This window comes from Rutilus rutilus (assembly GCF_951802725.1).
Source record: "Rutilus rutilus genome assembly, chromosome: 7".
Classification (NCBI taxonomy): Eukaryota; Metazoa; Chordata; class Actinopteri; order Cypriniformes; family Leuciscidae; genus Rutilus; species Rutilus rutilus.
This window is the reverse complement of record NC_140221.1, coordinates 871,085-894,662: the sequence shown is the minus strand read 5'-3', so window position 1 is coordinate 894,662 and position 23,578 is coordinate 871,085. Positions and strand designations below refer to the sequence as shown.

Below are 23,578 nucleotides of genomic sequence, written 5' to 3'. Positions count from 1 at the left end.
TCTATAGACATAAACACATCTATAGACATAAACACATCTATAGACATAAACACATCTATAGACATAAACACATCTATAGACATAAACACATCTATAGACATAAACACATCTATAGACATAAACACATCTATAGACATAAACACATCTATAGACATAAACACATCTATAGACATAAACACATCTATAGACATAAACACATCTATAGACATAAACACATCTATAGACATAAACATAAACACATCTATAGACATAAACATAAACACATCTATAGACATAAACATAAACACATCTATAGACATAAACATAAACACATCTATAGACATAAACACATCTGCTATACTGGAATTCAAAAAGCACCACAACTTTTAATTAGTGTTCAGATTTCCCCTGTATTAAAGTCACATTTGTACACTCAAGAGTTCACACACAAAATACAGAGTCTTCTGGGAGAGAGAGAACAAGATTTAGAAAAATACAAAACACAAGGAGTAAACGACCTCTAAAAGCACAAAACACAGTCATAGGGTTCAAACAAACTGAACCCCGAACATCCAGTGTCGATCCGTCGCTTCACGAGCGTCAAGTAAATCGAGGAAGATCATCAACTCACACCATGATTCCAGAAAACCAAAGGGATCATCCTGAAAGTGTGCGGCTCAGTGGGAAGGCTGAGTGAAGAGCGGAGGCTGGTGTTGTGCGGCTCATCGTGGACCAGAAGCCCGTTCACAATAACTGGAGTTTTAGTATTGGTTTCTAACTCTAAGAGGAATGATTAAAACATTGGCAGCCAATCAGAACCCGTCCTATGAAAGCCCATTTCTGCCACATAAGGGGAAATCATGCTTTGGGAAAAAGTTACAAACTATGAGATGAAAAGTCAATTGTGACATAAAAAGTTGAAATTATGACATGGTAAGTCAATTATGAGGTAAAAAGTCTAAATTATTACATAATTATTGACATACAAAGTCATTATTCTATGATAAAGTTAAAATTGACAGTCAAAATAATGAGATGTGTCAATATAATGACAAAAATTTAATTGACATACCAAGTCATAATTATGAGATAAAAAGTTGAAATTATGACATACTAAGTGATAATGAGATAAAGTCGAAACTAAGCCTGACTTAGAATGTCTTCAATTTCGACTCAGTGTGTCATTATGAGTTTATAAGTAATTATATAGACTTTTCATCGTATAATTATGACTTACGAAAGCATGTTTTTCATGTGGAGGGAATGTGCTTTCATTAGCGTTTACAGAGGCAGAGGAGCGCTCGTAGTAAACAGAATGCTATCGTGCATTAATGCACACACTGATATAGTTCTGGTTATAGTTCTGGTTGAATGGGCAGTTTGAAGAGGAGAACAAACACACACAACAACACATGGAGAAATGCACCGCGACCGAGAGTTTACGAGAACACAACACCAATATAAGAGTCCGTACAGGAGCACGTGTGTGTGACAGACGGCGCAGGAGTGTGTATCGACACAATCACACACACTAGTGATGCGGATGCAGGATTACACGTTTCCAACTGCTTATTTCAGCTTTAGGGATGCTTATTTCCACCATGGAATAAAAATCTTAATTAGCTTTTTTTATCTTGCAATTCTGAGCTTATATTTCAAAATTCTGACTTTTTCTGGAATTCTAAGTTTAAATCTTGCAATTGTGACTTTATTTCCGGAATTCTGAGTTTAAATTTTGCAATTGTGACTTTATTTCCGGAATTCTGAGTTTAAATTTTGCAATTGTGACTTTATTTCCGGAATTCTGAGTTTAAATCTTGCAATTGTGACTTTATTTCCGGAATTCTGAGTTTAAATCTTGCAATTGTGACTTTATTTCCGGAATTCTGAGTTTAAATCTTGCAATTGTGACTTTCTTTCCGGAATTCTGAGTTTAAATCTCGCAATTCTGACTTTCTTTCCAGAATTCTGAGTTTATATCTTGCAATTCTGACTTTCTTTCCGGAATTCTGAGTTTATATCTTGCAATTCTGACTTTCTTTCCGGAATTCTGAGTTTAAATCTCGCAATTCTGATTTTTTTTTCTAGAATTCTAAGTTTAAATCTTGGAATTCTAACTTTTTTCTGGAATTCTGAGTTTATATCTTGCAATTCTGACTTTCTTTCCGGAATTCTGAGTTTATATCTTGCAATTCTGACTTTCTTTCCGGAATTCTGAGTTTATATCTTGCAATTCTGACTTTCTTTCCGGAATTCTGAGTTTAAATCTCACAATTCAGATTTTTTTTTCTAGAATTCTAAGTTTAAATCTTGGAATTCTAACTTTTTTCTGGAATTCTGAGTTTTTATCTTGCAATTCTGACTTTCTTTCCGGAATTCTGAGTTTATATCTTGCAATTCTGACTTTCTTTCCGGAATTCTGAGTTTATATCTTGCAATTCTGACTTTTTCCGGAATTCTGAGTTTAAATCTCACAATTCAGATTTTTTTTCTAGAATTCTAAGTTTAAATCTTGGAATTCTAACTTTTTTCTGGAATTCTGAGTTTTTATCTTGCAATTCTGACTTTCTTTCCGGAATTCTGAGTTTATATCTTGCAATTCTGACTTTCTTTCCGGAATTCTGAGTTTATATCTTGCAATTCTGACTTTCTTTCCGGAATTCTGAGTTTAAATCTCGCAATTCTGATTTTTTTCTTCTTCTAGAATTCTAAGTTTAAATCTTGGAATTCTAACTTTTTTCTGGAATTCTGAGTTTATATCTCGCAATTCTGATTTTCTTTTCCCTGGAATTCTGAGTTTAAATCTCACAATTCTGACTTTTCCGGAATTCTGAAATGAAATCTCGCAATTCAGATTTTTTCCCCTGGAATTTTGAGTTTAAATCTCTCAGTTCTGAAATTTTCCCAGAATTCTGACTTTACCTCATTCTCAGAAGAAAAGAAATCTGAGAAAAAGTCTGAATTGTGAAAAATAAAATCCTAGAATTCCTAGAAAAATGGCAGTACTGCGAGATTAAAAAGTCGCAATTACATGGCAGAAACAAGCTTCCACACTACAGACTGCCAGCCGAGTCATTACTTCAGCGAGAGAGAGAGAGAGAGAGAGAGTCCAATAACAGACGAGTAAAACTGCATTTATTTCTGATTGGACTGTAGTCTTAATCATGTGATTGGACATGACTGAGCTTCATCTGATTGGCTGCAGGAAGCCGATAGTGTGTTTGCTGGACTCACTTCCCTTACTTGATCCAGAAACATGTCTTTATTCACTATTAAAAATATATATATATATAAATATATATATTATAGTATGTCAATTACAGAAATAACAGATCTGAGCCTGATTAAAGCTCATCTGAGTTCATCTGGAGTTCTTCATTGCACCGCGGCCTGAGTGTGTGTGTTCCAGCGACTGAGTGTGTGTGTGTTCCAGCGACTGTGTTCCAGCGACTGAGTGTGTGTGTGTGTGTGTGTGTGTGTTCCAGCGACTGTGTGTGTGTGTGTTCCAGCGACTGTGTGTGTGTGTTCCAGCGACTGTGTGTGTGTGTTCCAGCGACTGTGTGTGTGTTCCAGCGACTGTGTGTGTGTGTTCCAGCGACTGTGTGTGTGTGTTCCAGCGACTGTGTGTGTGTGTGTTCCAGCGACTGTGTGTGTGTGTTCCAGCGACTGTGTGTGAGTGTTACAGCGACTGTGTGTGTGTGTGTTCCAGCGACTGAGTGTGTGTGCGTTCCAGCAACTGAGTGTGTGTGTTCCAGCGACGAGTGTGTGTGTGTGTGTACCAGCGACTGTGTGTGTGTGTGTGTGTGTGTGTGTGTGTGTGTGTGTGTACCAGCGACTGTGTGTGTGTGTGTGTGTGTGTGTGTGTGTGTGTACCAGCGACTGTGTGTGTGTGTGTGTGTGTGTGTTCCAGCGACTGTGTTCCAGCGACTGTGTTCCAGCGACTGAGTGTGTGTGTTCCAGCGACTGTGTGTGTGTGTGTGTGTGTTCCAGCGACTGAAACATCTGAACGGTTACTGTACACTACACGTCTCTGCGCTGGACTCTTCTCTCGCTTCCTCAAGGCTTTTATCCGGAGGGATCTTGTCCTGATCATCCGGAGGGAATAGACTCAGTCTGAGGCCCATCAGCAGATCCAGGCCGTCACTGGGAGGAAGATTCTCCAGATAGTACTGAGGCGCCAGCTCCACCAACCTACAACACACACAAGTCCAGATTAAACCAGCTTAAAGGAGGAGTTCACTTTAAAATGAAAATTAGCCCATGATTTACTCTTCCTCAACTCATCCTAGGTGTGTATGACACTCTTCTTTCAGACGAACACAATCAGAGATATAAAAAATGTCCTGACTCTTCCAAGCTTAATAATGGCCGTGGATTGCCGTTTCTAAGTGCATCCATCCATCATAAAAGTGCATCTGTCCATCATAAAAGTGCATCTGTCCATCATAAAAGTGCATCTGTCCATCATAAAAGTGCATCCGTCCATCATAAAAGTGCATCCGTCCATCATAAAAGTGCATCTATCCATCATAAAAGTGCATCTGTCCATCATAAAAGTGCATCTATCCATCATAAAAGTGCATCTGTCCATCATAAAAGTGCATCTGTCCATCATAAAAGTGCATCTGTCCATCATAAAAGTGCATCTGTCCATCATAAAAGTGCATCTGTCCATCATAAAAGTGCATCTATCCATCATAAAAGTGCATCCGTCCATCATAAAAGTGCATCCGTCCATCATAAAAGTGCATCTGTCCATCATAAAAGTGCATCTATCCATCATAAAAGTGCATCTGTCCATCATAAAAGTGCATCTGTCCATCATAAAAGTGCATCTATTCATCATAAAAGTGCATCTATCCATCATAAAAGTGCATCTGTCCATCATAAAAGTGCATCTATCCATCATAAATGTGCATCTGTCCATCATAAAAGTGCATCTATCCATCATAAATGTGCATCTATCCATCATAAAAGTGCATCTATCCATCATAAATGTGCATCTGTCCATCATAAAAGTGCATCTATCCATCATAAAAGTGCATCTGTCCATCATAAAAGTGCATCTGTCCATCATAAAAGTGCATCTGTCCATCATAAAAGTGCATCTGTCCATCATAAAAGTGCATCTGTCCATCATAAAAGTGGATAGATGCACTTTTATGGACTTCAAAACAGAAACAGTCATTCACTGCCATTATAAAGCTTGGAAGAGTCAGGACATTTTTTATATCTCTGATTGTGTTCATCTGAAAGAAGAGTGTCATATACACCTAGGATGAGTTGAGGGCGAGTGAATCATGGGCTAATTTTCATTTTAAACTGAACTATCCCTTTAAAGCACTCACAGACAGGCACAGGGATTTGATGCCATCACACTCACATCTGAGGGTGAATCTCGGATACGATGCAGATGCAGTTGTCGTGTGAGATGGTGAAGTCGTGGTAAAGCACCCAGCCGGGCGGGTCGGGTCGGGGCCGGCGACAGCGGTACGAGGAGAACGGGTGGAGGTGAGACACGTGCCGGTGTGTGAGCAGCAGATAGTTCCCCGAGCCGTCCACGTCATGAGCAACCTGAGGATCAAACACACCGGGGACTCAAACTGATCATGTGCAGTCATCTCAGCGCAATCATTAGCCAATCAGAATCAACTATCCCAGACAGAAACATAACAGTAGTGTCGGCCCAGATCCGGCCCTCATTAACTCCAGTCACACTTGTAACTAAACTCGACAGTGGCTCTCCACACTAGGAATGAGGAACGTCTGTCAGCCAATCAGAATCCAGTGCTTCAGCCATTCAACCGGCTCAGTATGAGCGCGTGCGTTTACCTTCAGGAAGAATCCCGATATCAGAGCTCTCTTTATATTAGTGCTGTTGTCCTGGCAACCGAAGGCGGGGGGAGAGACGGGCAACTCGATTCGCTGCATCACCTCCAGTAGCTCCGCCCTAATCACCACAGCCAATCGCAGCGCAGAGGCGTTCAGGAAGTTCGTCCTGCACCAGACCTCATCTTCATTATCTGAGGACACAGACACAAGCTGACCCAAACCGCTCACTCGTTCACTATATAGTATGTGGCATTTGAGTGCACTATATCTGCAAGAGTGAACGAAATGAAGTGAAATTCATCGATATAATATTGCCTCAATATTTTAATGTTTTATTCAAGTAATGATTAATAAAAAAAAGGTATAAAGAAACCCCTAAAACTAGCATGAAATAAATGTTAAAGCAGAAATCAGAAAGCTGTAAAGTAATCTCTGGTTTAAACCCGCTCGCTCAGTCCTCTCCGCATTGCATTGTGGGAAATAGTGCTTCAGCAAGTGTACATCGAATGTACACTCGAATTCAGAGAGGATTGTGGGTAAAAGTAGTGAAGGAATGTGGGGAATGATGTCACCACTTCGGACACCACTACAAAATGGCCGACGCCCGATATAGTGCACTATATAGTGTATAGTCTATGGTGTATGACTATGAGGATATAGTGCACTATATAGTGTATAGGGAGCGGTCTCGGACACTTCAGTTTCTCGTGATCCGGTGCGATGATGTCACTCACGCTGCAGATATGCGTTGTAGACGTTGATGAGGGTCATGTGATCTCCCTCGGGATGAAGCAAGAGTCGTCTGTGTGTCGAAGCCGCCTCTTCTTTGCCAGCCGGAGGCGTTGTGAAGCACGGCGGAGCTGGAAGTCATCAAACACACACTAAACACTAGGGTTGGGAATCGAAAATCGGACACTTGAGGTCAGGAATCGGACACTTGTTATGAAATAAAAATTCCGATTCCTCTTATCGATTCCTTGGTGAGCATTTCAACATGACTTTAAACCACTGAAGCGCGAGAGACTCTGGTTTCTGTCCTCATGTGTGTCAGTATATTGGATCCGTGCAGCTCTTAAAGGAGAAGTTCACTTTTAAAATGAAAATTCTGTCATCATATACTCACCTTCATGTTGTTTCAAAACTGTATGAATTTCTTTCTTCTGCTGAATAGAAAGGAAGATATTTAGAATAATATATTTATTAGTATATTTTTTTCCTACTATGGAAGTCAATGGGACCCAAAAACTGACTGGTTACTGATATTATTCTAAATATCTTCCTTTCTATTCAGCAGAAGAAAGAAATTCATACAGCTTTGAAACAACATGAAGGTGAGTATATGATGACAGAATTTTCATTTTAAAAGTGAACTTCTCCTTTAAAGCCTAACCTTTGTTCAGCTGTGTCTATTTGTTGCGATTGCTAATTTTTTGTTTGATCTTTTTTTAATTACTGAGTGTTTATTGTCTTTAATAATGCTTGAAGTTTATATTAGTTCGGCTAGTTGTTCTTCTATGGTGTTTTTAGACCACAGGCAAACGCTCCTCTTGTAAGTGTTCTTTAGCCTGTTGATGATATTCAGATACAATGAAATGTTTTGTAATAAGACTAAATGTGGATGATATCCAAGTCATTTTTTTACCTTATTGGAATAGAAATCAGGAATCGATAAGCAGAATCGAAATAGGAATCGGAATCGTTCAAAGTCAAACGATACCCGGCCCCGCTAGAGACACTTGTGTGTGTGAATCAGTCCTCCAGTGTGAGAGATGTGTACCGGTCAGCATGGCAGCGACGGTCAGGAGCTCGTTCACGCAGTCGAACTCGCAGGACGCGATCAGAGCTTTAGCTAGCGGCGGCTCCAGCGGAAGCTCAGACATGATGATTCCCACCTCCGACAGATTCCCGTCGTCGTCCAGAGCCGCCAGATAATCCAGATCCTCCAGCGCCTGCATCAGCGCCTCAGGAGCTGCACACACACACACACACACACACACTCAGATCGTGTCGGATGCAACAGGAACCTCCAGCTCTAGATTTGCTGGTTAGACAGTGTGAATAATAATAATAATAATACGTTTTATTTATTTAGCGCCTTCCCAGGGCTCAAGGACGCTTAAAGGGATAGTTCACCCTAAAATGTAAATTAGCCCATGATTTACTCTCCCTCAACTCATCCTAGGTGTGTATGACACTCTTCTTTCAGACGAACACAATCAGAGTTATATAATAAATGTCCTGGCTCTTCCCAGCTTTATAATGGGAGTGAATGGCAACCGCGTTCGTCGTTAAGTTGTGCTTCGGGTCCCAGTGTTTCTCTCGTGGCGTGAGTCGATGCGTACGGTCGTCTGCCGGAAGCTCGTTATTTTAGTTGATAAAGTTATAAATATGGATGTTTTTCTCACACAAACACATCTCTTCACTTCAGAAGGCCTTTATTAACCCCTGCAGAGCCGCGTCAAGGGCTTTAATCATGGACAGATGCACTTTTATGGACTTCAAAACAGAAACGGCCATTATAAAGCTGGGAAGAGCCAGGACATTTATTATATAACTGTGACTGTCATACACACCTAGGATGAGTTGAGGGAGAGTAAATCATGGGCTAAATTTCATTTTTGGGTGAACTATCCCTTTAAGGAACCAATAATTACGGCATTATTTTTGTCAACGACATTTTCCCACAGACGAAAACGAGACGATAACTGGTTTTGAAGCACAAAAACTATAACGAAAATCTATTGACATTTCCGTCAACGAATAAGAACTAGACGAAGAACTGATGTGTGTGTGGTAGATGCGCACATCCGAACTGTCACGTGCTGATCAAGACGGTGGGACACGGGTTGGCATGTGTTTGATGCATGTCTCAAAAAAAATGCGCACACACACACACACACACACACACACACACACACACACACACACACACCTGAAGCGTGCAGGCGTACACATAGACAGCTATACAGCGGGTCCTGAACTGAGCTCTCTTTAGCGTCTGAATGGACAAATACACACAACATTATGTCTAGATGTCAGTTCTGGAGAGTATTCTCGTAAACACAGATGGTTATGTTACAGAACGTAAACAGTGAGAATATCACATGTGGTGCACTTGGATCCGCACACTCGGTCTTAAAGAGACAGTGCGTAATAAACCTAATGCCGTCTGTGCACTTAATATTAATCAAACTACTAAAGAGAAACAGAAAGGCATTCACTGCTCTTTAATAGCTTTCATAAGGTTTTATTTTATTTTATTTATTCAAATAAATATGCCAGAAAGAATAGAGAATGATGTGTGCAAGTTGTTATAAAGAATGCATGTATCAATTACTGAAAAGGAGAAGTGGTTTTATTTAATTGTAAGATGTTTTTAAAGTCACAGTAGTTAAATCTGTGTCTGTATTGCATGTTCAAACTATTAAACCCATTATATTTAAGTCAATTAAATTCTACTGTTGATTTAGTCGACTAAAATCTTATTGTATTTCGTCGATTAAAACTGAACTAAAACTAAAACTCAGATGACTAAAATATGACTAAAATTAAAAGGCATTTTAGTCAAAAGACTATGACTAAAACTAAATCTACATGTGCTGTCAGAGTGAACACAGGTGTGGGCTCTGGATTTCTGATAAACTTGTATTGTGGGTTTTAGACACGACCAGAACGCGTCGAGTGAGTAAAGCTCAACTCTTCTTAGCTTGTCCACACACACACTTCATGAAAGAATCTGTGCTTTATCGAGGTTCTGTTGCTTGGAATATGGTTCCAATTAACATACGAAAAAGTAAAAGCACGTCTGTATTTAGAAGACACTGTAAAGTATATGTGTAAATGTATGTTGTGTGTGTGTGATGTGCTGCTACTGCGAAGATGTACAGTTTGATTAGTGTAATTATTTCTTGGTTGTATGTTATCTGTATGTTTTGTCTTGTATGGCTGTGCGGACCCCAGGAAGATTAACAACCACTTAGTGGAAGCTAATGAAGAATACAGAATGAAGCTCTCACCCGGCCGGTCCAGGAACTTGCACTGGCCCATGTCTGCGATGTCCAGTCTCTTGAGGAGCAGCACCAGGTGACTGAGGTTCGCTTCGGCCACCGCTGGACACCGAGACGCAGGCATCTCCTCGTACATCAGCTGAGAGTACAGGCGGAAACACACACCTGCGGACACAACACACCATCACATGACCAATCAACTCAATCACATGACCAATCAGCTCAATCACATGACCAATCAGCTCAATCACATGGCCGATGAATGACCGATCAACTCAATGAATCACATGACCAATCAGCTCAATCACATGACCAATCAACTCAACTGAACCCAGTCCGTGACGCATCTTTTTCGGCAACACTTGATCCATTAATACTAACACTTTATCTTCTATATCTATATCTATATATTAGTGCTGTCAGTTAAACGCGTTATTAACGGCATTAACGGAAACCCATTTTAACGGCGTACATTTTCTTATCTCGAGATTAACGTTCTTTTTGGCCTAGCAAACTTTGTAGTTTTTTTTTTCACATGCTGTTGCAACGACTAGTAACGTTAGAAAAACTACACCAGCACACCGGCTCCAGCTAGACTGGACACAACAGGCACGCCGCACACTCCTGTTTGAGCTCGCGAGCCGGCCGAAGAGTAGTAGGCTAACGTTATGCTGGCGAGCGCGAGACGCCGAAATGGATGCCAATAAGATTCTGAATGGAAAGTTTACTTTTAAAAAGTATTTGTATTGTGTAAGTATTGTGTTTCGCCGTTGTGAACTGAGCGATCATCGCAGCACGTCCAGTCTGAAACACCACCGGATGGCCAAGCACACACACAGCTGATGCGAAGTCTCTGATGCCATTATTTGCTCCGAGTGAGAATGTTAGTGTGAAACTGAACAGTATATGCCAGTGTTGTTTTCAATAAAAAGCATCTGCACAGGGCAAGCCGATTAATTGCGAGTTAACTATGACATTAATGCGATTAATCGCGATTAAATATTTTAATCGTTTGACAGCACTAATATATATATATATATAAAGAGTACATGTACTGCGTTAGATTAAACTGGGAAGGCTCACAGCACTTGCATATTGTTGTCTATTGTTAGTTTCACTGCTTCTATTGTTCTGTAAGTCGCTTTGGATAAAAGCGTCTGCTAAATGAATAAATATAAATGTAAACATCAGACTTCCTTTTAATCATATTTTAAATAAATACAATTAGGATTGGGTATAAAATGCTTATATTGATATTTTCTATACAATGACAGTGAATGGGACTGAATAAGCACCACAGAAGCACATATGGACCATGTTTATGATGCGTTTAAAGCTTCAGTTTCACTCATTGTAAAATTTCAGCAAAAGAAGGTCACATGGGTCCAAAACAAGGTTCTCTTTTCTGCCCTATTATGCTATTTTATAGGTCTCTAATTTTGTTTTAATTTCTCCTAAAACAGGTTTAAATGCATTCAAGGTAAAAAAAACCCCACTAATTTCTTAAAGTTTAATTCATAATCTCCACTGCAGCGTCAGCTCTTTCCTCTCAGTGTCTGAAACGCTTCCATCGAGGATTCAGTCTCTCTAAGCCCCGCCTCTCCACCAAACTCTTCCAGTCTCAGAGACACTACAGTGTTTGAGGGCGGGGCTAAGAGAAGCTGCTCAGCCAATCAAGACCAGAGGCGGGCATTATGCAAATTAGATACAAACCTACGCAGGTTCAACAGGAAGTGAGACTGAATTACTGACTCGTTTCGGTTCAGAATCACTTCTTTCTTTTAAGAGACTTTCGTGCACTTTGATTGTTGAAACTTTGCAGAGCTTTTACATTCACAAACAGCTTTATTACACACTGCATGAAAGATAATCTCCAAAAAATAATACTAATAGGGGCACTTTAATAAGGTGTGTGTATTTACCCACCGGGCAGTTTGCTGTTGACCCTGCGGGCTCGAGCGTCGGCCTGCTGTCTGCTGATTGGCTGCTGAAGCTGTGAATCCGCTCGGATTTGAGGGCTGTAGATCTGTGCAGGAACAGCAGGGTGAACAACACTGAACGCCACAGCCACGCGAACTCTGACCTCCACTAGGGCTGGCAAATACAACTTCCAATTTCGAATATTCGTCAAAAAACAAACAAAAAAAACTGCACATTCGAATGCAAAAAACATGCATGTTTGGTGTGTCGAGAGGCGCGCGAGACATGAGGGTGACGTCACTGACGCGTTGTGTTTGTGTTAGCTTATCCAGTATAATTCATTTGAAGTTGTTCATTTCCTTTTATGTCTAAAATACTAGAAAAAGTGGTGTCCGCTCAACTGGGCTCTTTCTTGCAAGAAAATGACATCTATGAAAAGTTTCAGTCAGGATTCAGGCCGCATCACAGCACTGAAACTGCGCTCGTTAAAATCACAAATGATTTACTTTTAGCTTCTGACCAAGGCTGTATCTCAATACTAGTTTTACTCGATCTTAGTGCTGCGTTCGATACTATAGATCACACAATACTCTTAGATCGACTACAAAATTATACTGGTGTTCAAGGACAAGCATTAAGCTGGTTCAGATCATACCTATCTGACCGCTACCATTTTATCTATTTAAATGGAGAAAAATCGATCATAACTCCAGTAAACTATGGAGTGCCGCAGGGATCTGTGTTAGGCCCTCTATTATTCTCAGTATATATGATGCCACTTGGAAATATTATAAGGAAACATGGAATTAGTTTCCATTGTTATGCTGATGACAGTCAAATCTATATTTCATCACGGCCAGATGAAAACGCTAAATTATCTAAATTGACAGAGTGTGTTAAAGATATAAAAGATTGGATGACGCGTAATTTTCTTTTATTAAATCCAGACAAGACAGAAGTACTAATCATCGGTTCAACAAACCGCCCACAAAACCTCTCACTCTACAACTTTAATATAGTAGGATGTCCTGTTACTTTATCCTCTACAGTAAAAGACCTGGGTGTTATACTCGACTGCAACCTGTCTTTTGAAAATCATATTTCATATGTTACAAGAACAGCCTTTTTCCACCTTAGAAACATTGCTAAGCTACGTAACATGCTATCAGTTTCTGATGCAGAAAAGTTAGTTCATGCATTCATGACCTCGAGACTAGATTACTGTAATGCTTTATTAGCCGGTTGTCCTGCATCCTCAATAAACAAGCTACAGTTAGTCCAAAATGCCGCCGCTAGAGTTCTTACTAGATCAAGAAACTATGATCATATAACAACAATTCTATCATCACTGCATTGGTTACCTATAATGTCCCGTATTAATTACAAGGTATTGCTACTGACTTATAAAGCCCTAAACGATCTCCACACACTCACGGTCTTCAGCTGGACGCCGGTGTCGATGACGTAGCGGACGTTACGGAGGGAGAACGAAGCCTCTCCTAAGACGTCGGTGAGAACGACCCTGCGTCTGTGAGCCGGATCCTCCTGCGCGTCCTCCTGCTCGTCCTCGACGCTCTCGGGGTCGTACAGCTCCTGCGACGAGCCTCCGCCGCCAGCGTGAAGCTCGATCACACGCAGAGACGACAGGTGAGAGCTCAGAGACACACACTCCTTCTCCAGCGCCGCTCGACACTCCTGGATCTCCTGACAAGCACAACAACAGCCTGCTCAAATACACATCTCGGTCTCATTGTATCCCTTAAAACTCATCTCTGATCACCAAAATGACACATTTAAGCATTTTCTTCTTGGTTTAAGCATAAACTCACTCAATCTTTGGTCATTTAGCTTTGTAAGTAAATATAGTTTGGGGATTATTTGTACAGAAAACAAGACAAAAGATACATTTATTTGAGAAGCAACATTTTTATGTTTTTAATTTTTGTTAAAGTCCCCCTGTAGTCAATAACTGTATCCCTTAAAACTCACCTTTGATCATCAAAATGACATATTTAAACGTTTTTTCCTTGAAAAATAATGTCATTGTGCCTTAAAATATCTTGAATGTAACTCGACACCCTCGCCTCATTTAGTATGCGCGGTTCTATGAATATGCAAATGAGCCCCGCCTCCACTCACTCACTCAGCTCAGAGATCCACTGGTTGACGATCACACGTTGATCTGATTGGTTACAAGGTAGTTTGTGACGTCAGAAACACCAGCGATTTCAAAGCGTGTTTTTGAGACTGTCTGGTTGTGATAGATAAACATCTAGTCCTCTGTAATGGTCTGAGTAGTATAGATGAGTTTGCTCAGCTGACTCTGTGAATAACGCATGCAAAAGTATATTTAGCTTTAGGACGCTAACTTTTCAACAGCAAATGCAGCTTTACATCAGCTCAGTGAAATCAGAAGCGTTTGAAACTTCAGCGAGTGTCTCTGCAGAACGAGCTCTGTTTGCTCAGGGACTGGAGGAGGGCGTGACACTGTTTGTGTGTGATCTACATAAGGAGAGCAGGAGCGCTGCAAACATGCTTATGTCTGGTTTCCAGTCCAAATATCTAAAAACGCTTAAATCAAAATGCATTTACTAGATGAGTAAAATTCCAAACGATATTAAGTCTTGTTTTCTGGGGAAAGACACACACCTGAACACTAGGGAGGAACACTAGAACGTCTCCTTGCTCCCCCCTGCGGTGCAGATCCAGGATCATGTGACAGGAAGCGGTTGCTAGGTCACGTCCTGTGGGCGGGTCCCGGTACAGGATCTCGGCGCTGGAGGCTAGCGCGGGAACGCTGAGGTGAGGCACGCTCTCTCCCAGGAAGCTAGCGAAGGTGTGCGCGCTGGCGGGATCGGTTAGCACTAGCACCCGTAGCTCGCGGCGCTGCTGGCACACGTCACGCAGGAGCCCTAGCAAAACATCTGTGGAAACCGTGCGCTCCTGAGCCTCGTCGATCACCAACACCCCGTACTGACGCAGAAGAGGGTCTGACATCATTTCCTCCAGCAAGAGCGAGTCCGTCACGAACCTGCAGGTTTACAGCACAAGCGTTACTACTGCTGCTCTCACGCCATGCTTGACTCCATCGGAACGGAACGAAACTCGGTAAAGGCTTTGGCACTTGCTGTGTGAACACACACACAAAACATGGACATGATTCGAACTGGTTAAATGGTTCTGAAAAAAATAGTCACTCTTGTGATCCTCGCGGTCAAAAATGAATGAATGGATTATTAATACAGCATAAATGTAATTCAGTACCATAAAGTCCCCTAAAAATACAAAATATATTAAAAAAAACATTATCGAACTAAAATATAGTACATGAATTTCATTGAAATATATTAAAAAAAATTCTGTCATTTTTGAATTTTTGAACTTTGTACTGCAGGATGGTGTGTGTGTGTGTGTGTGTGTGTGTGTGTGTGTACCTCAGGATAGTGTCGGGGGTGTGTGTGTGCGTGCCTCAGGATAGTGTCCGGGGGTGTGTGTGTGTGTGTGTGTGTGTGTGTGTGTGTGTGTGTGTGTGTGTGTGTGCACCTCAGGATAGTGTCGGGGGTGTGTGTGTGTGTGTGTGTGTGTGTGTGTGTGTGTGTGTGTGTGTGTGTGTGTGTGTGTGTGTGTGTACCTCAGGATAGTGTCGGGGGTGCACCCGTCCTCGTGTGGGACCCTGTATCCGACCTCTAACCCCAGACTCAGGTCCATCTCATCCGCTACTCTGAGCGCTAGACTGGAAGCGGCCGCCGCGTACGGCTGAGAACAACACACCAGACCCTGAGAGAACTCGTGCGACAGAGCGTACTCCACACACCACTGAGGAACCTGCACACACACACACACACACACACACACACGAGAGGAAAAAGAGCCACGTCAGAGAACAGAAATAGAACACAACAGTAGAGCACAATACAACAGAATCAAACTAGGCTAGAATAGAATAGAATAGAATAGAATAGAATAGAATAGAATAGAATAGAATAGAACAGAATAGAATTGAATAGAACAGAACAGAATGGAATTGAATAGAATTGAATAAAACCATAGAATAGAATAGAATAGAACAGAATGGAATTGAATAAACCATAGAATAGAATAGAATAGAATAGAATAGAATAGAATAGAACAGAATAGAATTGAATAAAACCATAGAATAGAATAGAATAGAATAGAACAGAATGGAATAAAACCATAGAATAGAATTAGAATAGAACAGAATGGAATTGAATAAAACCATAATAGAACAGAACAGAATGGAATTGAATAAAACCATAGAATAGAATAGAACAGAATAGAATTGAATAGAACAGAACAGAATGGAATTGAATAAAACCATAGAATAGAATAGAACAGAATAGAATAGAACAGATCAGAATGGAATTGAATAGAATTGAATAAAACCATAGAATAGAATAGAATAGAATAGAACAGAATGGAATTGAATAAACCATAGAATAGAATAGAATTGAATAGAATAGAACAGAATAGAATTGAATAAAACCATAGAATAGAATTGAATAGAATAGAACAGAATGGAATTGAATAAAACCATAGAATAGAATTAGAATAGAACAGAATGGAATTGAATAAAACCATAGAATAGAATAGAATAGAACAGAACAGAATGGAATTGAATAAAACCATAGAATAGAATAGAATAGAATAGAATAGAATGGGATGAAACAGAACAGATAGGTGGATAGATCAATACAGTACAAAGAACATTAAAAAAAACAATGTCTTTTCTGTTTACCAAATGCTTTTTAATCTTCGCTGTTGCTTCAATGCAAATGAACAAGCGCGCTGTTATTTGTTGCGTAGTGACGTGTGTGTTCAAGTAAGCCAGCCAGATATGAGCAGATTCTGTGTAATACGCTGTATTTAATATATCATGATGACTCAGGTATTTGCACTAAATCTGCGCAGATTTGACTTCCCCAGCAAAGTGAGTAAACATAATAACATCTGTCGGGTGTTAATTTCAAACCCTGATGGGGAATCAGCGTGTGTGTGATGTGGATGAGCTGTGCTCCACCTGTGTGCTCTTCCCCGAGCCTCCATCCGCGCTCAGCACGATCATACTGTGCTCCTCCATGTGCTCCAGCAAACTGAACTTCAGGCTCCACACGGGCAGCGTCTTCCTCTCCTCCAGAAGACTGTAGTATCGGGAGGAGAACGGCAGCCCGTCGTACGGGTTCACCTCCAGATCGGCCAGATCATCGTCCGCTCTCTCGCCCTCCTCCTCCTCCAGGTCTCCGGACAGCAGAGACGAGATGGAGAGATCGTCCCGGCCCGAGAGATCAGGAGCTTTCGGGGCCGAGGACATGATGAACGTGAACGGGCCGCTGACGGAGCCCTGAGGTACGCCGCTAATCTGAATCACCTACACAGAAGAAATCAACAAGAGCTTCATTTGATATCATGCATGTAAGCATTCATCAGCACGTAACGCATCTTTCCCTCGCGGGTCAAAATGACCCGAAGCCCTAAACATTTTTTTTTTTACATTTGTTCAGAAAGCTTCTTTTATTTCATTTTGATAATATTCTTTCTATTTTTAATGTAATTTTTTTGGAGATTTTTTTTACTTTATTTGCCTTTAAATTACTAGATTTGATCAATAAATAATATGCATGCAAGCAAACATTAGTAAGTATATTAACCCTCAGATGTAACACATCTTTCCCTTCGGGGTCAAAATGAACTGCAGCCCTAAAATTATACTTAAATTATTTGTATTTTTTTCAGAAAGCTTATTTTATTTAATTTTGATCATAATTTTCTATTTTTTAATGCAATATTTTGGGAGATTTTTTTTAAACTTTATTTACCTTGAAATTACTAGATTTGATCAATAAATAATTTGCATGCAAGCAAACATCAGTAAGTATTAACAATCATGTGTGCCACTACTAGGTTTCCAGAAGCTGTTCCCCTGCGTAGCTTGAAAAGTCAGATGGTGGTTAAATCCTTAACTAGCTTTAGGTTACCGCGAGTGGTACAGGCACTCATTTTACATCGAAAACATTCGTGCAGGTTTACATGAACTAGGGATAAAACATCAAACTTCTAGTGCGTATCACATAGAATCACAGGTTTGCCTTCAAAGATTCCATCAGACTTTGACTCTGAAATTCATGATTATGGCCTATTGTCTACAAACAGGAAATCGTTTTTTTTTTCTATTGTAATATTTTATTTTTATTAGTATTTAAGAAAAATATAAAACATTAGCTTAAAGCGACTCAAAGAGATCATGAGCTGCTCGCGTGTAAATGAACACAGTGCCGCGCTTCACCCTGAAATACGTGCATATATTTATTTGATTAAATCACAGCCTTTGCCATTTTATAATCGCACTAAGTGATAATCACAATCTGAGTTTTATTTTTGCTTAATCGTGCAGCCCTGATACTTTATTGCTGGATAATGCACAATTTCTTTCAGACTAGGAACAGCTGAACAACTCTTTCTCGCAACATCGAGTGCGAATGAAGTCAAGAACAGCCGCTGGAGCTCGCAGTAACTCTACACACGTCAGGAATCCAGCACATGTCCTCCAGCAACTCAGACTAATGCACTGCAGAACACAGGCTTCACTGCATTGAGTAAAGAGGACACACACTATCCTGTTTCCCTCAGTCACTGTGTCACATGCTATCAGAACGGCTACTCACACAATATGAGAGAGAGCTGTCTCGGGCTAGAAAGACAGTATCTGATTAGACATCCAGTAGAATTATAATATAAATGTTACAGTACTACAACACGAGATACGTGACGTGATGTTTGGACAAGGCACTGATGCATTTGCTTAACTAACACGTGTGTTTGGGAGGAACTAACCACGTGACACGCCACTAATGCAACAGAGTAAAAAAATAAAAGGTTATTGAGGCTGGGTTATATTATATTATTATTATCATCTCACAATTTTGACTTTTTCCCCTCAAAATTGCGCAATATAAACTGGCAATTGCAAGAAAAAAGTGAGATAAAAAGTTGCAATTGCCTTTTTTTATTCCGTATCAGAAACAAGCTTCCATGGGCTTATTCTGTGTGAGGTTATGAGTGATGTGTTTTTCAGTGATATTGAGGTCAGATTAAAGCGCATCATCATCATCATCATCATCATCATCATCAACAACAACAACAACAAAGGAACACAAACAACAGGGTAAAGCATAAATAACCACTAAACCTAAACATATCTGTGCTTTACATTATTTACAGAGATCACACCGTGAACATGATCTTATTTGTGCTTATTGAAAATAAAATAATGACTGACTTAATTTGTTTTTTGATTCGAAAACAACCATGATAAACACTGTGATATAGCATTAGGATTAAATACAAATTCGTATAACAGTGTAATTATTTTAAATGTAATGTTTTGCATGATATGATGAATAAATTCAGACGCGTTTGCTTTAAATCTGCATAATGACCGTGTATCAGCTGACTGTCAGAGATCAGACGACGACAACACAGGTGAAAAGGACAAAAACAAAGCAGAACGAGAGGAAAACACATTTACCTGAAGCACATTTCCCCCTCAGATCCGTCAGACTAACCCGATGAGAAATAAAACGACATTAATGAGAGAAAGTACCGCGTCAATGTACGATACGTTACAACCATCGACTCGCTATGACACGAAATATCATATAATGTCCTTCAGGGGATATTGAAAATGTAAACCGAAATGATTGGAAGTCGATCTGAGGCTGTTTTAATGCGATATTACGATATCATTCGTGACTGTTGATGGTATTTCATCGCCAGAGAGCGAAACTCCGCCGCCATGTTGAATCTCTCACTCTCACCTCACGGGGCCGCGTCTCAAACCCCGCTCGGCCGCTGCCTAGGCAACACGGGCCTGCGTCACGTGCCCATGACACACGCCACTGACGCTGCGCACTGGGTAGGGCACTCGAGGGGTTGAGACGCGGCCTCGCGCTCACCGGGCAGGTGGAGCTGAAACCTGAAGCAGATCATAGAGATATAAGAGAAGGGTGGAGACCGACACACTACTAATACATGAATGAATGAATGAATGTGTTATAAAGAAAACAACTAACCAAAGTAAATAGGTCAATGTATGATTCTGAATTATGAGTTAAGAAACATAAAATAAACTGACGTTCAAGATTACTATAATGTCCCAAAAATACAAGCAGAGAATCAAAGCCCCAAACTCACACTACTGGTTGTGTCAGAAGCTGACATGATGGACCCTAAAGGTCAGACTGTGACTAGTTATAATATAAACAATGTATGGTTGTGAATTATGAATTAAGAAACATAAAATAAACTGACGTTCAATATGTGATTACTAGGAGTGTCACAATATATCGCAATACAAAAAAAGTATTGTGTATAGTTCACCCAAAATAACATAACTGAGAAAAAAATCACGTTTTCAGAGTTTAGTGTCAGAACTACATTACTATATAATGTTGAATATAATGTATAATAATGCAATGGGGGGATATTTATGGCTCCTAATAAAGCCAAATGTCTTATTAAAAAGTGGCCTACATTATTTTAAATAGATCTAGTCAGTGAAAGAGTGCAAGCATATTCGTCTAAAATAATTATGTATTTTAAGCTTCAGAATCATGATTTTTTTTTGTGTCTCTATTGTCCTGTGCTTTGGGTTTCCACTTCCAGCACTAAGTCCAAGCCTATTCATTTATACACTCAATGTCACACCAAATTTAGCATTTTCAACAGTACATTTTTTGTTAACCTTTTACCATTTGTCATGGAGTATCGCAATAATATCGCATTGTGAGTTCAGTGTCGTGATATGTATCGAATCATGACATGAGGGTATCGTTACACCCCTAGTGATTACTACAAACAGTCCCAAAGCCCCAGACTCACATTACTGGTTGTGTCAGAAGCTGAGATGATGGACCCTAGACTGGGACTAGCCCCATTAGCCCCTGCTGGTAGAGACTGTAAGTACACCATGTGTCTAATCAGTATTCACATGATGTAATTTTCCTGCAGGTCCAGAGTGATGATCAGTCACATGACATTTTTCGCCACATAAAAATCACTGATGTGTTTGTGTAGGAACAGAAGCTTGTTACTTGTTATTGTGTCCACGTGAAACACATTAAGACAAAGTAGCATTAGCAAAAAGTGTCTGGTGTATTAAAGTCCCCCAAAGTCAATAATTGTATCCCTTTAAACTCACCTTTGATCACCAAAATGACATATATAAACTTTTTTCCTTGAAAAAAAAATGCCTTAAAATATCTTGAATGTAACTCGACACCCTTGCCTCATTTAGTATGCGCGGTTCTATGAATATGCAAATGAGCCCCGCCTCCACTCACTCACTCACTCAGCTCAGAGATCCACTGGTTGACGATCACACGTTGATCTGATTGGTTACAAGGTAGTTTGTGACGTCAGAAACACCAGCGATTTCAAAGCGTGTTTTTGAGACTGTCTTTGGTTCACTGCAGTTTTAAGGAGGAAATACTCAGCAATGGTGTCGACTTATGAACTTACACATGCTTTAAAGCACATTAAAAACAACACATAGACACATAAACTACATTAAAAGATGGATTTTGAAGCTTGACCACAGGGGGGCTTTAATATAAAGACACACCAGTAAGTTCTCATTGAATGAGTTCATCTGCTGTAGTTGCTCTGTTCAAATGAACTAAACAACTATCTAACTGTTCAACTGATTTACTTTGGTAAAAGCAGCACGTGACTTTCCATCAACGGCCGCCTATGTTGACCCGAGGTAATAGTTCTATAATTTGATTAAATCCATGGGATATGTGACCTATTAAAGGCTAATCAGAGATAAATGATTGAAAAGCAGAGAGGACGTGTTAAATGTGACAATTGTGTCATTATCCTGTGACTCTGCGGATTAATCACTCCAGCACTCGTTATTCCCCTGATTCAAGCTCCCGCAAGTTACATATGAACACTGCAGAACATGTCATGCATTCAAGGACATTCTCTCATCATTTCCTATTTATTGTCATTTGCAGAACTTAAAGGGGTGGTGCAATGCCCTTTTCACAAGATGTAAAATAAGTCTCTGATGTCCCCAGAGTGTGTGTGTGAAGTTTTAGCTCAAAACACCCCACAGATCATTATTTATAGCATGTTAAAATTGTCTCTTTTTGAGGATGAGCAAAAATGTGCTGTTTTCGTGTGTGTCCCTTTAAATGCAAATGAGCTGCTGCTCCCGGCACAGAGGGCGGAGCTTCAAGAGCTTGTGTGTGTGTGTGTGTGTGTGTGTGTTAGCAGCTCCGATTACCTCACACAGACACACACTGAACATTTCAAAAACTTTTAGCCTTTTATGTTCAAACCGGAATCAGACAAAGATGGAGAGACTCAAGAAGAAGTGACAACATGTAGAAGCAACAGGACATTTCTGAATGGTTAGTTATGGATTGATGTACCTTATATGGAGTTATCTTCTAGTCATTGATTAGCATATTCCGTCTTTATAATCTATAAATCGTGTTCACGGGGGCGGGGTTTATGTAGATTTTAGGGTTAGATGTCACTAACCCGTGAAGAAGCTCATTGTAGTCTCTACCAGCCGTTTGTTGTAGTACTTAAAAAGTGATTTCTGTAAAAGCAAATATCTCCCTTTGCTTTGAACTTTGAGCGCTGTAACTTTGCAGATGTTGTTTATGCTCAAACAGCAACATTACACACTAACTAAAGATAGAAAAGTCTAATCATAATCAACCAGCCCTTTAAAACAAAATATGCTTGTCACATGCTTCTGTGCCACAAAAGTCTTCTTGTCCTCCACAATCATCAGCCACTTTGATGTCATGGTTGTTCATATCCTGGAGACACACTGGGAGTGTTTGGCATGAACAGCAGAGGGCCGAGGACCGAGCCCTGGGGGACGCCAGTGTCCGATCTGAGAGAGCAGGAGCTTTGAACGTGGATCCTAGAACACTGTTATGTTTGGCTGGTATATTAATGACACGTCAGCCTCCTTCGCTATTTTCATGGTGAGTAACAAGATTAAAAAAACTATAAAAGAGCAATTTAAAATCCCATGTGGTTCTAGAGCGTCCCAGCGATTGTTGAAATGAAAGATGCCTAACAACTGTTGACCAGTTGTATGTCTTGAAAACGAGTGGTTTCATACAAGTAAAAACACAGCAAGACTAGTTTTGGGGGTTAGTCTTATCTAAAGATATTACATAATGCTTATGTTAAAATATTTTGCATTGACTGTGCTATAAATGGAACTTAGCAATGACCAAAATTGAGAATTGTTTATGGGGTCATTCCGTGTCAACTCAAAAATGTTGCTTTTGATAATTTTTTATCTAGTGAAAGAAAAAAATAAATGAAGAAGAAAGGCAAAATATTAAATGTCATGGATGTATATTTACTGATCTTCCACTATTTTGTAGAGGGGGTTCAAATTTTTTTTTTTTTACCTGAGATTTGGAGCCAATTTACAGCGGGGTAAAAAATAATTTAGAAAGATGGCAGCATCATTATTTTATTTTTACACAAAGATTGATAGATTTATTAGTGAAATCTGTTGACTTTAGCAATATTTGTATCACTATATGCACTTCTTGTTTTTGCTTTTTTTTTGCCTCACGTTTGCATGCCTAACTCAAGTAGTTTAAGTATCTTCATAATATATCTTAATATCACTTTAGATTAACATTTCTTTTGCTTTCTTCATTTTAAAGGCCCTCGCTGGTTTAATCGCAGAGATATGGAGATCTTAATGCGGCTCCATGTGTGCATTGGTCAATTGTACACATTTTCAGTTGTCAAAAACCAAATGTGGGTCACTTTGCATA

At 39.9% G+C, this 23,578-nt stretch overlaps 1 protein-coding gene across 1 annotated transcript; it reads right to left on the bottom strand.

Moving 5' to 3' along the window:
• Positions 1–345: 345 nt before the first annotated feature.
• dqx1 (DEAQ box RNA-dependent ATPase 1) lies at positions 346–19,573 on the bottom strand. The gene is made up of 12 exons (XM_084415154.1): positions 19,282–19,573; positions 16,777–17,124; positions 15,370–15,563; positions 14,388–14,769; positions 13,173–13,442; positions 11,745–11,844; positions 9,828–9,983; positions 7,589–7,780; positions 6,546–6,671; positions 5,812–6,002; positions 5,363–5,553; positions 346–4,170 (listed from the first exon to the last, which is right to left on the bottom strand). Exons 2-12 carry the CDS (start codon positions 17,065–17,067, stop codon positions 3,990–3,992), a joined length of 2,274 nt encoding a protein of 757 aa, XP_084271280.1. The 5' UTR covers positions 17,068–17,124; positions 19,282–19,573; the 3' UTR covers positions 346–3,989.
• Between the last annotated feature and the right edge of the window lie 4,005 nt (positions 19,574–23,578).

What these genes read in the sequence shown, in the direction of transcription:
- dqx1 (XM_084415154.1), bottom strand. Translation starts at nt 17,067, where the DNA reads ATGTCCTCGGCCCCGAAAGCTCCTGATCTCTCGGGCCGGGACGATCTC. An exon ending in GCTCGGGGAAGAGCACACAG is followed by an intron (nt 15,564 to 16,776) that starts GTGGAGCACAGC and finishes GTGTGTGTGCAG; the next exon opens with GTTCCTCAGTGGTGTGTGGA. An exon ending in CTACAACGCATATCTGCAGC is followed by an intron (nt 6,003 to 6,545) that starts GTGAGTGACATC and finishes CTGTGTCCTCAG; the next exon opens with ATAATGAAGATGAGGTCTGG.